We start from the raw sequence: 18,127 nt of genomic DNA, 5'->3' as shown, positions 1-18,127 counted from the left end.
TACTTGTTTATTTTATTTTATTTGACTTGTTTATGTTTTTTTGTATTGTTTAAAATGTTAACATACGTAAACCAAGCCAAGCTAATATAAAAAAATATGTAATGAATACATAATACAGTTGAGACTGTATTAATAGAATGTGCTTTGGCAGGCACCTCAAAGACTCTGTGCGGGTTACCTGGTGCCCGCGGGCACCACGTTGGTGACCCCTGTACTAGAGAATAAAAAAATAGATGTAGATAGTACATGTAGAAATGTAGAGATGTAGAAATAGATGTCTATATTTGCAAAGTAAGAGTCACCACCTATTCACCTATGGTCCTAACTAACTACTCAACTAATCAACCAACCAAATAACATAAGGATTACACACATCTACTGTGCTGCCATCATTTGGTCCATTTGGCCCTGTACTATATGTGACCCTGGACCACAAAAGCATTTAAAAGGGTTATTTTTACAATCACCTGTAAGTTAAATAAATAAGCTTTCCTTTGATGTATGGTTTCTTAGGATAAAACAAAATTTGGCTATTTGGATACAAAATCTAAATATTGAAAAATTTTTCTTTAAAGTTGTCCAAATGAAGTCCTAAGCACATCCACTCACAAAAATAAAGTTTTGATATATTTACAGTTGGAAATTTACAAAATATCTTCATGGAACATGATCTTTACTTAATTTCCTAATGATTTTTGGCCTAAAAGAAAAATTATGTACTTTAATTTTACAATGTATTGTTTGCTATTGCTACAAATATACCCGTGCCACTTTTTTTGTGGTCCAGGGTCACGTATGTCTATAATAGAAAAAGAGTTCAGAACAGACAATGTGACCTTGCAGGAGACTAAGAGGATCAGGAATATCAAAACACTGACTGTACTAACAGAACAAAGGGTCACTAGGGCACAGATACTCATGCAGAGGACAGACGAGTGCAAAGACTTAGTATGCAAGTGCGAAAGGTTCTACATCCAGTATCTAAGCCCATCTGATGAAGTGTATGGGGCAGAGGAGAGGTTGTGACGCATGACTGCAGTTTAATTTCTTTGCATTTTCACCTTCGGACTAAAAGGAGGAGAACATTGTGATATGGAGTGGTAGAGATATGCTGCCCAGTAATGGGCGAGAAAGAAGATTTCTGCCCTTCTCTATTAGTGTCTGTGGGCAGATAAGGGTAAGTGGGGAGTTAATTAACATGGGCTGAAGGAGAAAGACATTTATTTTCTCTGAAAAGGTTGTTAATACTCTGAGCCAACAGCATTGCTTAAACTTTCTTCATCCAAATCTTTATGTATTTGGTAGCGATATCAGACTCATTACGAAAGTTCAAAAGAACGTTTTGCCAGGTTAACATCCTACTTATTTAACAGAAAAGCTGCTGTGATGAAACAAACTGTTCAAAGGAACCAAAAGAATTGAGCAAGACAGAAAAAAAGGATATAACACTGATACAACACATAAACCGTTTAAAAATGAACATGAAATGACAACAAACCTCCTGTCCGGATAGGTAATATGCAGCCAGAAGCCCTCCAATGAAGCGGATGTTGACCTCAAAGACAGATACTTCTGCGTTCTGTAAAAACGAAAAAGCAAAAAGTCAGATGAAAAAAATTAAGAGCAAAAAGTTCATACAATCATTAAACCAGGTACACTGATATTCAAATTTAAATTGCTTTTGCAGTAACTAATACCAAAGACCCTTTAGGAAAGTCACGCCATTTGGTGGTAGTTATTTTAATCATGCAAGACTAAGGGGGCGTGCACACCAACGCTTTTACGCCCGCGGCCGGCGCATGTTTTCAATCGTTTCCAATGGAAGCTCAGCGTTTTTCAAATAAGCCAGCAGCTAGCGGGTTTTTTCCGCGCTGAAAACCGGCGCTCGGCGGATTTTCCGCGCTCGGCGCTGAGCGTCCAGAGTTGAAAGAGATTCAACTTTGGGAGAAAAGCTCCGCTCGTCAATGTCAGTTTTCACACGGCCGCCCAATCACAGTGGAGGAGGGGCGGGACATTACCACAGCAACCAACCGGCTCGCAGCACAGCTACCAAAGCGCTCAGCTGAAGAAAGCTGGCACTCAGCTGAAAAACAGCTGGCATTAGGCATCCTCAAGGCGTTTTCAGCTGCGTTTAAAAGTTTTGGTGTGTCCAGCCCCTTAGAGCGCACTCACATTATTCAAACCAAACTGCACCCGAGCACGTTTGACCTCCAAAGCTGGTTCGTTTGACTAGTGTGATCGACCCATACCAAACCATGCTTCTGGGGGCGTAGGGAGGGGGGACTTTCGCACTTGGGCATGGTTCGGTTAAGTTAGGTATAAATTGATTGCACCCTAAACTCCTATCTGCTTGAATGGAGAAAGATATATGTCTAAAATCGTTTGCTAAAATCACAATTAAACAACATTTTTTTGATCAATTCAGAAATTCTGACCAAACAATTAAACCTGACATCAACTTAATTTTGTTTCTTAACCTGTTAACCTTTTTTCATTTTCTGAACCCCCCCACAAAAAATGTCATAGCCAAACTAAAATAGATACAGTTTATGAAGTCTTTGCACTAAAAGCATCAGTTTGGTCTCATTTGAAAGCAGACACTTGGAAGTTTATTAAGAGGTGAACATTAGTTACTGTCATAATGAAAAAAGTTGTTATAGAGAGCTTAAATTATACTTGTTTATTAACTCCACCAAACATTTATGAAATATTGTTATGAAAAACTAAATGAAAATGGCCTTGGAGCAATCTAGAAATGCTCTGCAGTTAAAGCCACAGGTCTGACCATGTTCTGTTTTAAATCTGAAGATGATACCTCTAAAACTCTGTATTTTATTAAATGTTTTTTTGGCCCATGTCATGTAAATTTATTTAGAGAAAACAGCAAAAATGCTAAGCTAATGTTTGTTTATTTATATCTCACAACATCCTTTCAGTTTATTGTCCTATTGCTCCGGATTTTAAACAGACTCATTAAATAAGCATCTTAATGAGTCATTAACAACTTTTAATCCTGGATATGGCTGTCTAAATGTTTATTTTATTATTATTATTAATAATTGCTCATAATTTCTATTTAGTGTTTTATTTCCTCCTTTTGTCTCAATTCACTTTCTTTTTATTAAAGTCCTTTCTTACAAAAAGAAACTTACCTTAAAGAAGCTTTACCAGTCGAAATTATTCCTAGAAACATATATCTCATATCTCCAGACAGCAGATGTTTACAGAACAGCTAGTACGTTAGCTTAGCATACCATCAAAACACGACAAATAAAAGCATTTATAATAAAACTCACTTTATAACATCAACAGTCGAGTGCTTAAACAATCATGCGTGATCTGATGTGGCTTTGGATCATAAAATAAGACCGAAAATAAACAGTTTTATGCTATTTATGCTGTTAGCTTAGCATAGCATTATAATATACAGTACTGTTATGAAAATACCAGACATAGCGTTAAAAATACAGACAAACCATGTATAATCTTAATCGTGTTTATTGTCTCCATGTTTCAAAACATCAAAACATCTTTATTTGCATGTTATTATAAAAACAGCGATCGCTCGTTGCAGGTCACTGTTCAAGTTCACGTCTGACTGACAGCTGCTGCTGAGTGAGCTCTGACGTCTTATTCTTTCTATGAAAGTTTATGAAAGAGTTTCAGACTTTAGCGCCCTCCGGTTTCACGTATGAATGAAACAAACTGAGTGTGAAGGACTGCAGACTCAAACTTGCTCATATCGCCATTTTTGGAATAAAAATGGGTGAAATATTACCCCCCTTGCAGAAATTTGAAGTAAACATATAAAATTGAAGTAATATTTCTCCAAATATGCATACTTTGAATTAAAAGCCCCGAAAGATGTTGTTTTATCGAGTGCTTTCATGACGATCACGGAGGAGTATTTTTATCAATGAGTCCGGCTGAGGGTTATATTTCAAATTAAAGGTATGTACCGTTTTTCATTTTCATAACGCCTGACAAAAATGAAGAAATTACTGTTACTAGGATTCTCAGATTAAAATAAAGGTCAAAAACTAAATCTTAAATCAAAACACTTTTTAATGATGTATAGTTGTTTAATGTAAGTACATTTAAACTAACATTAATTTAAATTATGTAAATAAATAGCTCTTCAGTACATCCACGCCCTCGCGCAGGTTATCAAGTTAAAGGGATAGTTTACCCAAAAATTTAAAGTCTGTCATCATTTACTCATTCTCATGTTGTTACAAATCTAAATATATTTCTTTGTTCTGATGAACATGAAAGAAGATATTTTAAGGAATGTTTGTACCCAAACTGATCAAATGCCCCATTGACTCAGTGTTCTTATTTCTTACTATGGAATAGGGATGGGCATGAGTACTCGATTGCTCGAGTACTCGAACGTGGCATCGATGATCGATCACGAAAACGATGATCATGTGGGTTTATTTATTTATTTTTGTGGTTATGGGGCCATTTGGATGTCTGGTTAGCATTACAAGCGGCTGTGGTAGTAAAGACTGGGTGTGCGTGTTTGACGTTGTGTTGAGCTTCACAGAACGGCGTATGATATCACATCAGTAACGTTACCATGCATGATTCAAACAGATAAAGTCCGCGCACGCAATGCTATGGAGCCAAACACACCTCACATCACTGAGGCACTATGGTTTAAGGATGCCGTGATTTTGGGATTTACTTCGGTAGGACGAAAATACAGTCAGTCAGATGTAAAATATACAGCGCCGTCACAAGTTCCCTCATATCATCTCATCTTTAAACATCAAATGTCAAGATATACCAGAGAGCGATACGAGCTTATCTTGACTGAGAACAGGTGAGAGAATGACATGACACAGCTGAAAATGATAGCAAAAGCTGCTTAATGTCATGAAGCTCGTGTTTGGCTGGACGTTTTTTAAAGCGCGCTGTTATTGTGCACAAACACAACAGGAGTTAAACTTTCTGTCAAGTACATAACTTAGTTTAAGTCTTGAATTTTGTGCAGACATATGCACACTGTATAATACATTTATGTTGTATATAAGGCTTAATGTTATGTAGAGTGTGTCAGTAAAGAAAGCGCATCAGTTTGTGTTTATTAACCCTTTAGTTTCACTTCATCACACAGCTTTTCCTGCTAGAGGTTTCTGTTAAAAACATTTAATACATTAATAATCTAGTATGTGTTAATTTTTCTGTCATAGTTTCTTCAAAATTAAGCTTATTTGAGTGTTTTTAATATAAATATTATCATTTTCACCATGACTTATACGCCCCGTCCCTTTGATTGCCCAGCTCCCAGTTAATCGAGTACTCATTTTTCAAACCTATGGATTAATATAAAATGAAAAAATGACATAAATGCACATCCCTACTACGGAAGTGAATGTGGCTCATGAGCAGTTTGGTTACAAACATTCCTCAAAATTTCTTCCTTCGTGTTCATCACAACAAAGAAATGTATACGTAAGCAATAAGGTACGAGAGGCTGTGCTGTATCGTGAATAAGTAACGGCTGAAGGGCGTTGTTAGGCACGACGCGAAGCGGGGGTGCCTGCAACCCCTTCAGCTGTTACTTATTCACGATACAGCACTTGCCTCGAGTACCTTATTGCTTTTATAAAACGGTTACCACACAATATTAAAGTAAAAAAAATATTAGTGCAACTTCCATGAAGTTAAATCAATAAAAGCATTCCTTCCACTAGAAAAAATAGTCCCTGACTGGGAACAACAACATGAAAGCTCAAATAAAAACAACAAACTGTTCTCAGACTTTGGCTGTTTCTCAATATGCGTTCTTCAGCGATCTTGCGTCCTCGTGTCCTCGCTCTACGTCATCATTAACGGTCGAAGTTCATTCCAATTCTCAAGAACGCAAGGACAGAGGACGCATGAAAATACCCGGATGTGTTCTTGATATCGAGGATGCATCGAGTGCAGACTTGCTGAAATCGCTTTACGCCCCAGAAGTCATTGTGGCAAAACTTCCGAGTTCGTTCTTCCAAGGTCGCCTGGCAAGACCGATCTCCACGAGGAAGCAAGTCCGTTCTTTGCGTTCTTGGAATTGAGAAACAGCCTTTGTCTTATTATATGTTTATGTGTTGCTAAGGGTGTTGCTAAGGGCGCAGTGATATTAAAAAGAACAGTTGGGTGAAGCGGTCATAGCAGTGTTTTATCGTGAATAAAGGACACCTATTGACCAATCAGAATCAAGGATTGGAACTAACCGTTTTATAAAGGTTTGTAACAACATGAGAGTGAGAAAATTATGACCAAGGTTTCAGTTTTGGGTGAACTATCCCTTCAAGCTTAAATTGAGATAAGAACACAATTTTATCGAGGCAGTTTCCGCTACTGTGCATGCTCAAAGGTCGGCAAGGGCCTTATATGATACTTTACAAAGCCCCTTGCCATAAGAATCATCAGTCTCTATCGATTGATGATGACAATGATTGGTTCTTGAACTTTTTCCCCACCAGCGTTTTTAAAATAGTTGCCAGCCAGCGGCAGAATTTTTTCCAAATACGCGAATAGGCATACTGCGGCGCGGGATTGAAAAATTGAGCGGTGCTGCTGGAAACGCGTGAGTTGAAAAATCTTGGCAGATATTAGGAATGCTCCAATCAATGCCGATCTCCACTAAAAATACGTGGCCAATCACTATTCTGAATCGGACAGACAATCTTATTCACAGCTATTTCATGTACTACGGCTTTTGATCAGTAAGACCTTATCGATCTAAAATCACTGTTAGTTTGAGTCGTTAATAACATGCATTTGAAAAAGCAACACTCATCAAACATAATTATTAAACATATTTTTTATTATCATAAAAATACCTGAAAAGGTTTGAAAAACAGCAATATAAATATATCCTTAAGACATTTCCTGGAGCTGCGTGTCATCATAGCTGGGTGTGTATTGTTCTTCGTCTACAGTGCATTTTGAGTTTCTGCATGAGAGCGCCCCCTGGCTTTTGGATGTAGTGGCATTTCGCCGTAATTCATTGAGAAGCATAGCAAGCATTATCGGCCGATCGATCGGAGCATCCCTAGCAGATATGGTGGATTAACGCTGCATTAAACAATCAGAAGCTTCCTGTAGTAGTGGAAGCGAGCGGAGTCACAGAGCCACTCCCATGACGCAAATTTCTCGTTAATGTTAAAATTTCACATGCAAATGAAGCGAGTAAACTCTAAATGTGAGTCTGGTGTGAACGCACAGTAAGGGAATCTTTCCGGGTTTTATAAGTTGGGTAAGAGCACCGCTTGCTGGATAATAGCGGAAATACGGATTATCCAGAAGAAAAAAAATCGCCATTGGCAGGGAAGCGTAGTAAATGAATAAAATCCATTTATATGTTGTTCCCCCAGAAAGTTGTAAAAAACTTGACATAACAACCTTCAACTAATCACAAAATCATACAAATAAAAAACATTTATTGGATAACAGTACTGCATTTTTGTGTGATGCTCATAAATTACAAGCAGGTTTTTTGGCTCAGAACATAGAGCACCTCATATTGACTATGTGTAATATTAATCTGATAAGACAAGAACATGCTTTAACCATCCCCTTTCACTTAGCATTCATTTAGCATGTCTATTAATTCTGACAGAAGTGACCGTGAACCAGATTAATTCAGATATGACCGTTCCCTGACCAAGGTACATTATTCAGTTTTTGGTTTAACAGCTGCGATTAATGCTGATGGCAGACAGCCTCATCCATCATCACAACAGAAAGAGAGAGAGAGAGAGATAGGGGGGTAAGTGGTATAAAAGAGGGAATGAGCAATTCTAGGAAATCCTAAATATAACATGATATTAACATGCTGTGTTCATGTTATTAACAGCCTATAAAACACAAAGGTGTTGCAGCTCACTACAAATGAAACTCCTATTATATTGTTTATTTATAAAATGACGATTACAGATGCAACACACCAACTTTTATGTTAACACTGTGATGATCTTCACTGTCTTCAATGTCTGCATCAAACAAAGAGATCTAAAATACACTTAAAACAGTCTATAACCTTTTTCTCACGCAGGTCAGCTTTCTGAGATGTAATGTAAGCTGTAAAAGACATGCGAGTTACCTCTTTGGAACCACAGACAACAGGACAATGGTAATTCACTGATGTCCTACAGTTAAGTCCTTCACCAGCAACTATTTTGTGTGGGACATTTCACACCTAAACTAGCCAAAACTTGACGCACTGTACCAATATACCTGTTCAATTTGAAATTTATAAAATTTATTGTGTATTTTATTGTGTTTTTTTCTTAGTCGTCGTCCTCCTTGAATAAATCCCTCCAAAAGATTTTCCACATTAGTTACGTTTCCAGCCGAAGTCGTGTATTAAACGTATATGCGCATAATTGGAATATCACATTAAACATTTGCAAATAAAGCGTGCTAAATATCAGTAAGAAAAGCGTAAAGCCAATGTAATTATCCATTTTCGTGTATAATCACCTGAGAGCGTGCAGCCGGAAATTAAACACTATAGGCTACACCTGTTTTATGCATTCGATTGTGGATTTGGTTAATCGCCTGGCCGGCTTGCACAGGTGGGCTCAAGCATAGTTAACTTGGGCTCAGGCGCGGAAACGTGCAGTGTCATCGTGCACTAAACGACTCGCTCAAAAAAAAAAAAAACAGACATTACAATGGTCTCCAGTGTTAAGAGAGTGTTTTAATTCCTTTTTTTAATCAAAACAATTACGTCCTAAGGACGAAAGCGTGCCCGCGCTCAGATCGCTCAAAATATAGTGAGTGTGTGTGTGTCTGGGGGAGTAGATGGGGGGACAATCGCGCTGGGGCACGGTTTGATTGGTTAGGTAGAATATGAGTGAAAATAACTAGCTTCCAGTAATGCGTATGCAGTTTGCGAAGGATTCTTTAATGCTGCTCTGTGCCTCCGGCCTCCGCATTTGTCATACGTCACTAAACCAATTGCGTACACTATGCTGATACTCTCTCCTGAGTGCAGACGCGACTAAGATGGCGGCGTTACCGGAAGCTTGTTATTTTTGTTTATAAAGTTAAAAAAAAAAACGGATATTTCTACAACAAAACCGCACAGATTACCCTCAGGAGGCCTTTGTTTATCCCTCTGTTAATCCATTTGGATTACTATTGTAAAGGATGGATTCACATTTTTTGACTTGAAAAAGGTGGACCCCAGAAGGCCCGGTGCACATTGAGATTATAGCCTCGATATAGTTGTCTGGGACAAATTTTGAAATTCTAAAAGATTCCTGGAATCCTAGGCTAAAACCTGACATCTTTGATCACTAGTTTGACATGTTCACAGACAGCCGATTAATGACTGTTGCAATCAAAATTGTCCTCCGACAAAATTCTGACAGTGTCAGAAATTTTGAGACACAATCCTGCTGTGTGACATCTCCCCATGACAACCAGCAGATCAAGAACCCAAAGACGCAATTAGAACGACAACAACAAACCAACGCAGACAAATGTCAAAAAGAGCCAGGTGGACATAAGCGCTGGAAATACAAATGCCAGGTACTCGTCTGCTTCATTTTATCTTCTTTTTATGCTCGTGACAATTCATGATTAAAATGAACGCTAGATGTTTAGGTTTCTAAGCCTTCGCTTCAGCGTGTGTTCGCCCAACCATCGCTGATTGATGACGTAAAACTACGTACGTGTTTGTTTACGTGTGTGCGATTTTTACAAGTCTTTAAACTCATACAGTCTGACATTGATGGAAACTGAGATCATACTGGGTGTGTTCACACGAAATAATTTCGGGAGTGACAACCGTATTTACTTACAGGTGTGAGTCTGGTAGTGTCCTGTTCACACAGCAAATTAAGGACACAAATAGAACACTGACTGTATGTACGAGCAACCGACCTCAAACCCGTATTCTAGTTACACGCGGCGCCTGTAACCATAGTGACGGACGAAAAAAAAAAAATTATGGAATGGGCAAAACTTTATTTATGTAATAACAAAAACAGCTGGCTGGTGTAACGCTTACCATTGTGCAGAGACTGCACGTTTTACCAAAGCAGATATATCCAATACAAAAGTAATCATAATGACTTGTGAAGCAAATCGATCCGTTTTTTGCAAGAAATTGAACTTTATTTAAAGCATTAACGCAGCCAAATAGGAAGTGCGCATACGCTCCCGCTCTGTAGGTGGCGCAGGGAGTATGGTTTGCCAACCGCAGGCAAAACCAGCCTCTTAGCGCCACCTAAAGAGCGGGAGTGTAAAAAGCGCACTTTATATGTTGCCACAGTTCTGTATGGACGCTAATAATGTTGTAAATAACGTTCAATATCCTGCAAAAAACGACCGATTTGCTTCACAAGCAGCAAAAAATGTCACCAGGAGTCATGGAAATTACTTTTGTATTGGATATATCTGCTTTTTGACCTCTCAAAGTGACGCATCTTTTGCCTTGCATATGAAGATGTTTTTTTTTGTGCAAAATATCTTCTTTATTGCTTCACTGAAGATAAAAGGTGAGTAAATAAACAGCTAATTTTTATATCCTTTTTATTTTACACTTAACATTATATTAATCGTCCACTTTTAAGGTTTAAACTTTATATATCTCATTTACTGGGCTGCACACAATTTTATGCGTAATGTAATATGTTCTGAGACATCTATGAAGGTAATATAATATCACATTAACCTTATGGAGCAATTCTGCTGCATACTTTGCAGTCATTTTCATGCACTGCAACGTTATCTTAACACAAAGAGCAACGAATGACGTGACAGACAACTGGTTGTCCAGTGCGATTCCGTTCACACGGCACACTTTCTCTGTAAATACGGTTGTGAAACCCGAAAAGTTACGGGTGTGAGGTCGTTATAGAATGCGGTTGTCAAACCCGTAAATAACCGAACTGCGTGTGAACGGAACCGTCTTAAGGACTCAAATACGGGTTTGACAACCGTATTATGGTACCGTGTGAACGCAGCCACTGTGTGACATGGACTTCAAGGTACGGTATCGCATTTTGAAAAATGCTAACGGTAGCTAACTAGCAATGAAATCACGATCCCACCCTCCATTCAAATCGCCATCCAAAGTCAAGCCTCTTTCAAAACACATAAACACGCACAGATCACGCATCCACATCTCATGTCTCATTCACCAGTGAGAAAACTTTGGAGTACACAATGAATAACATTACCATTCTCCCTCTTTACAGATGGGAGGTGAGCGCACATGAATGCACTGATGACGTCTGCGTGAAGAAGCTGCACGGTGGCATTCAAATTACGCTTACGGATGAGAGATAAAAAAAAGGCAACGTCCGTTCGGACCGTGATCTATGATTGGTTGAACATTTTTTGGTCCTACGGCTTTCACAGATGACATAAATTTCTACAAATACATTTAAACAAATTAACATAGTGATTGCTATCAGGATGTGAGGAGACTTTTAACCAGCATAACTAAAAATGTTTTTGGATCAAATGAGATACCCTGCCTTTAACTACGATCTTCATATCACAGTGTGGCAAGCAACAATCCTAAAGGACCATTTAAAAATCGCACAGTGTATACCGGGCTTAAAAAAGATCTAGGACATTTTCTAAAATGATGAACATATCATCTGGGACAGCTTGAGGGCGAGTAAATCATGGGTTTATTATCATTTTTGGCCAAACTATCCCTTTAATGTGCATCTCCAAAATGGTGGATGGAAACATAGCTAGTGTGAAACACTGAGCCAGACACAAATATAAATAAAGATTTTTCATATCTGATAGAAGCCAAAGAAAAAAACAACCAATAACGAAAAGGACAGAAACTGGAGAGGAAGAAAACCCATTAATGGTTTAGGATGCGAATGCAGACAGAGATGGAGAGCAGGAGACACGAGACCCTTGGGGCCACTCGCCAGCCCTACTTCATTCTCTGACTTCTCTTTTGTCTGCCATTTTTTCCTCAACATCACCGGCTAATTATTGAGGCAAAGCTCTGCCGGTTCACATTGTTTCCATGGCGCCAGTCGTGTCTCCTGGATACCATGATGTTTCACATCTACCCGCTTCACCACAGGTTTACTTCAAAGTGCCACCATAACCTGATCAAAAACTGAAAGATTCACACACTTTTAGACGACTTAAGTCTTTGGAGAGTCATGGGGTGCTGAACTATTGTTATTACAGCTGTGTCAGTTGTCTGCCAAAGCAAGCGGCTTACAACTGTGAAATAACCTGAGAAATAACTGTATCTACAAACAAGAAACTTGTCTCTAAACCACTTTCTCCAGGTGTTAGATTATATGGAGCAAAACAAGCAATATGATTTTCAAAATACTTATTTGATTAACACTTTCATTGTAAGGTTCAGACAAACTTTACCTTTAAAGTTAAATATACGATTTGCCTGAAATACTGTATGTGGTATGCTTTTACTAAGTAATTTTAGCAGGCTTTGTGAGCTCCTCTACTTACCACACTAAAATCTAAGTTTTGTTCGATCCACTCCTGGCCGTCCTTAAACTCATCATGGAGGCCCATTATGTACAGGGTGTCCAGGGCGTCTACTATGGTGGCCCCCATCTGGGAATTACCTGCAAAGATAATATAGATATAAATAATTACTAAATACATATGTATTACATAATACATACAAAATCTGATTCAAGCAGTAGTCATTTGCACAAGTGAAGCCAAACATCATAATACAATAAAAATATAAAACCAAGAATTTTATTACAACAGGCCAAATAAACGGGAAAGCATTGCTGACCCCAGCCAGTGGGAGGCACCATAGCACCATAGAGAGAGAAAGGCTGAGCTTGCGTGACTGATGACATCACAAAAGCCCCAGAACGCATGGCACCCTGGGACACAAGTCATGTGTGTGAAATGTTAACCTTGGGATACAAGTATGTGGACTCCCAACCATACTATGAATGCTTGGCTTTTACAGAAGTCTAGGTTTTTATTATAATACTGACAGCTTTATCACACACTCATCTTCACACACTCAACAAACTAAAAAAAGGAAAGTGATGAATGTGGTCTGTCCATCTTATTATAAATTTGAGCAAACGGATAAGAATGAAATCACCATAATGAACGATAGCTTGATTTAAATATAACTTAATCTATTTAGGAAAAACATATTTCAACAAAAAACTACAATTTCAGAGAGTAAAACTGACTATGAGAGATGCTTGTGTCGTATCTTTCACATTTAATTTGTGAGCTGCAGTGTTACTGAACCATCATTATTACTGTCAAAAGCTTTAAATCACTGTGAAAAATACCAAACATCTCTCTCAGATGCTTTTTAGATCAGACCAACAACCAGGACCTTAATTAAAAACCAGCATTTTATCATTTATACACATAACTTCTTTCTTAGTTTCTATAGGACCATTTTATTTCCAACAGGCTATCTATCTGCAAAGTGTTTTGTCCTCTACAACTGGGTTTTGTTAAACCACCCACCAAAAACATAGACACGGTAATCTGGCACGGTTGGCCAAGTCATAAGGTTGAAATAAGTCCTCAATAAGATATTTATGCTGCATATCATACGGTCAAGCTAGCATCAGCCGGTCACACTAAGCAATCAGAGACTATAAATTGTACCCTTTCCCATTCTCAAAAATGTATTTCAGTCACCCAGTGCTTAACGGGCTATGGATCCTCAATGCCTCATCTGTGAGTTTACAATCATTACTCCAGCCCCTGGCTTTTCTCCCTGTCCTGGACATCAGGTTTTACCATAACTGAATGAATCTTGATTGGCATTTACACAGACTGGCATTCTAGATGCCAAACTTTGCTTGAGTAAATCAAATTGGACTCAATAAAGTTACTTGGGGAATTCCAGTAGCAGGCAGTCCAACCTCTTTCCTTTGCTTCCTGTAATCCATCTTTCGATCCCACTCTCTGTAATTTTGTAGCGCCGGTGCCAGTTTCATTTGGCGACAGACCGAGTTGTTCTAATACAAGCACATGCCAGCCAGCCATGATTTCATTCTCCCAAATATAGTTTTTCTTTAGGTTCTCCACTGCCTCATCAGTTTAGAAATAAACAGTGCAGGGTTTTTTTAAGGGCTTGATAAAACACAGGCCTGAATGAACTGAGATTTTAAATAAGGAACAGAAACAGCCAAGAGTGTTACTCAGATAGCTTTCACCACCTGCTCTTGGTCAAGGGCACGGAGTGGAGAGGGAGGCGATGGAGCCAAACACTTTATAGCTACCAGTTTAATAGTACCCACCAATTATGTATCGGCTGACCGAAACTCAAATATCCTTTATATGTGTGTGTGTATATAGAAATGCAGGGAAACACCTTTTATTTCCTTTCTAAATTTTGCCTGCGCTAAGGGTTTCACCAGTTGGTCAATTGGTTACATAATTTTTACAACCATGCGGATAACATGACATCCGAAATCTCTTAAATGCTGGGATCAAAGCATCAAGGCACGTCTGAATCCAATGTTCAGTTTACTTCCCGTCTCCTGAGATACCTTCATTGTCTTGTCCCACAATTCTATGCGTGCACAGGAAATGTGATTGTCGAGTTCGGAAAAATAAAATGGCCGCCAAGAAAGCGGCTCTAGCACAAATTCAGTGTAAATAATCTTATAATGATTCGAGCTTTGTGACATGGTGCATTATCCTGCAGGAACTAGACATCAGAGGATAAGTATATGGTGCTCATAAAGGAATGGACATGGTCAGAAACAATGCTTAGGTAGGCTGTGGCATTTAAACGATGCCCAATTGGCACTAAGGGGCCTAAAGTGTGCCAAGAAAACATCCCCCACACCATTACACCACCACCATCACCAGCCTGCATAGTGGTAACAAGGCATGATGGATCCAAATTCTGACTCTACCATCTGATTGTCTCAGCAAAAATCGAGAATCATCAGACCAGTCAACATTTTTCCAGTTTTCAACTGTCCAATTTTGGTGAGCTTGTGCAAATTGTAGCCTCTTTTTCCAATTTGTATTGGAGATGAGTGGTACCCGGTGGGGTCTTTTGCTGTTGTAGCCCATCCGCCTCAAGGTTGTGCGTGTTGTGGCTTCACAAATGCTTTGCTGCATACCTCAGTTGTAACGAGTGGTTATTTTAGTCAAAGTTGCTCTTCTATCAGCTTGAATCAGTCGGCCCATTCTCCTCTGACCTCTAGCATCAACAAGGCATTTTCGCCCACAGGACTGCCGCGTACTGGATGTTTTTCCCTTTTCACACCATTCTTTGTAAACTCTAGAAATGGTCGTGTGTGAAAATCCCATTAACTGAGCAGATTGTGAAATACTCAGACCAGCTCGTCTGGCACCAACAACCATGCCACGCTCAAAATTGCTTAAATCACATTTCTTTCCCATTCTGACATTCAGTTTGGAGTTCAGGAGATTGTCTTGACCAGGAGCACACCCCAAAATGAAGCAACTGCCATGTGATTGGTTGATGTGATTATTGTATTAATGAGAAATTGAACAGGTGTTCCTAATAATCCTTAAGGTGAGTGTATAGTACACACGCCTATAATCATTAATCAAGTAAAAGTTATGAATCACATGTGGAGATTACATCATTAGGCAAGCAAGGTATCTGATGATTAAAAATCAGCAGTGATCCAACCACTAGCAAACAAGACTTTACTAGTACTTATATTTAGGGTTAAAGATTTGAATTAACCATTTTTGACACTGACTTTACACCTTAAATTTGACATCAAATCGTGTGGCTTGCTGAGGAAAGGTGCGCCAATACTTTCCAACCAACAGCATGGTAGTGACATACTGGATTCTATTACATTATTGAACTATAAAGATTTATTTACCTGTGCTTATGCTTGAAAGCAATTACATCGGTACAAAAATAACTAGGATTCTTACGCGAGACCAGACATACAGTACAGAAAGACCAATTAAAGTCCACATACCAAATAGCTTCAAATGTAACCTAAGCATCTTTGAAACTAAAAACCATGACGCCTAATTGCCTTGTGGCTTTATTTTGTATGCAGCATCTCGCTAAAGGAATTCTTTATGATGGCCAATTTGTTCTCCATAAACTGCATAGAGACCTTGCACATAAAAAGGAGGTGCAATTTCCATAAATGACTCATGAGGCCAAAAGCAAAATGCTGAATTCTAAATAACAGTCAATCATTCAGCCAGTAAAGATAGCCACTGTGATAGGCTGTTTACATCCGTCTGATATAATACAGAATAAATGAAAGGTCTAAATTTGTTGCAGGGTCAACCAGTGCTCTGGGTTCTTCATCTCACTGCACCACACGTGTTAGGTATTGCATACATTTTCAGGATGGACATCTTGCCTTTTCCACCAGAAACTTAACTTTGCCGATTCTCTCGAAAATGAAAATCCAACATTAATTTCAAGCTTGAGTGCCGTTAACGCTCAGGATATTAGATGAACATTTAAGGTCACAAACTTATTTCTGCATTTCCCAAGAGAAATGTGAGAAGCATGCATAGAAGTGTCTGAAGCAGAACAAGATTCATGCTATAAATTCTGTCCAGATACAGTAAACCTCCATACTGTCAGAAGTGATCACCCCACCGGCCCATTTGAGTTAACACCCCAGCTGTCGTATATTCATAGGCAGTGTGTTCTTTGGGGACCTGTACATTTGCTAGAAGCCTTGGGCAGCTATACTTTGATAATATAAGCAGTCAAACCGCAAACCTACTGGAGTGTGACTGGAGATGTGGGTGCTGCAAATGAAACTAGAGGCTCTGTGGATCTTCGAGTGTGTGGAGGGTTAAAGCAGCAAGATTCTGTAAATATTAAGAGAACAACACTGGAGAGTTTAAGTGCACTTGCGGGTGTACTGCGAATTTGAAGGGGATGAGAATGTCACTGGTTTATTGAAAACAAAGATCTCGTCTGCTAGCTTTCCAAAGTGTTTGCTCTGTACACTGTCAGAGAAAGGTTAAAAAACGGTCCCAGCTGTCACTGAGGCAGTACCCTTTTAAAAAGTACACCTTTGCACCTAGTGTTCATATTAGTACCTCAAGGTAAACATAGGTACCAAATGTACATACAGCATGTACCTAAACACTGTAGTACCTTTCTAAAGGGTACTGCCCCAGTGACCACTTGGGACAAATTCTTCTAACCGTGTATTTCCCAATCCCAGACTTGGGATGTGAACAGGTAACGCTGTTAGACCCGATTTGCTTAAATGTAGCTGAAAATTAGCCTGGTAATACCATCCTCTGCTATTTTGCTACGCTTCATAGACAGAGTCTGGCTGGGCATAATTGACAATCGTTTTCCTCCTCGTGGAAGGGGCTTGTCTGAAGTTTAAAATCATTGGTGTAAAAGTAAGCCAATCACATAAAGTTTGGTTATGATGAGCGTTATGCGCCGGCTCAGCCACATCGAATTACTGGTGTAAAACACACGTATAATGTGAAAACAAAGCCATCGGGCAGAATACCGGAGTGAACATGGCTGTGAACGACTTTGGCAGATTATGTAAAGTAACGTTAAATCAGGCCAGAGCTAGTTGAACACTATCCTTACGGTGTCTTTCCACTCACGTATAAGTGGAGGAACGCCCCTCTCTCCTCTCAAACTCTTCCACCAGACAGCCCTAACCATATGTAAATTAAATCTTCCTACCTTATTTTGTGGTTAATCAGGAACGTCACCAAAGAATGTTTAACAACGCGTCCTCCACCATTAACTGTGAACTCCCGATTTCTCGATCATTGTGCACGCCAAGCTGTGCTGCACACAGTTTCTTGCTGACGACCGGTAATAGTTGATAAACTTTTCCCAAAACCTGTCGGGAGTAGGGCAACAACATCATCTCCATTCAAATGTTTAACAAACACTCTTCTTGTTTGGGCTTAAGTTGGCAAGTGTCGGTTCTCCACAAGAGAGCGAATAGAAACTACAATCTTACATTCGGCGCTTAGCGTCTACGTCACGGCTCTCAGCCAGCCCTCTGTTCGTTGACTGGATGGCCGTTTTGAGGCCGGAGGAAAACGGTTAGAATGGGAGATATCTTAGACTTAGTACAGAAGCGTAATGAAATTTAGCGGAAGTACAAAGTCTGACTTAGTCAGGCTAGCTGAAAATGGCATTCGCTTTTTAAAGTGCACC

General features: G+C 39.2%; 1 protein-coding gene across 1 annotated transcript in view; it reads right to left on the bottom strand.

Annotated features, from left to right (window-relative positions):
* man1a2 (mannosidase, alpha, class 1A, member 2) overlaps positions 1-18,127 on the bottom strand; it is a 111,725-nt gene that overhangs the window by 31,084 nt on the left and 62,514 nt on the right. The window contains exons 5-6 of the mRNA XM_055214643.2: positions 12,463-12,581; positions 1,499-1,579 (exon numbers count right to left, since the gene is read on the bottom strand). Of these exons, the coding sequence (XP_055070618.1) occupies positions 1,499-1,579; positions 12,463-12,581 (200 nt within the window). The remainder of the gene's footprint in view (positions 1-1,498; positions 1,580-12,462; positions 12,582-18,127) is intronic.

Source organism: Misgurnus anguillicaudatus, chromosome 17 (genome assembly GCF_027580225.2).
Source record: "Misgurnus anguillicaudatus chromosome 17, ASM2758022v2, whole genome shotgun sequence".
Taxonomy (NCBI): domain Eukaryota; kingdom Metazoa; phylum Chordata; class Actinopteri; order Cypriniformes; family Cobitidae; genus Misgurnus; species Misgurnus anguillicaudatus.
The sequence above is the reverse complement of the archived record's forward strand: the minus strand, read 5'-3'. Positions and strand labels throughout refer to the sequence as shown.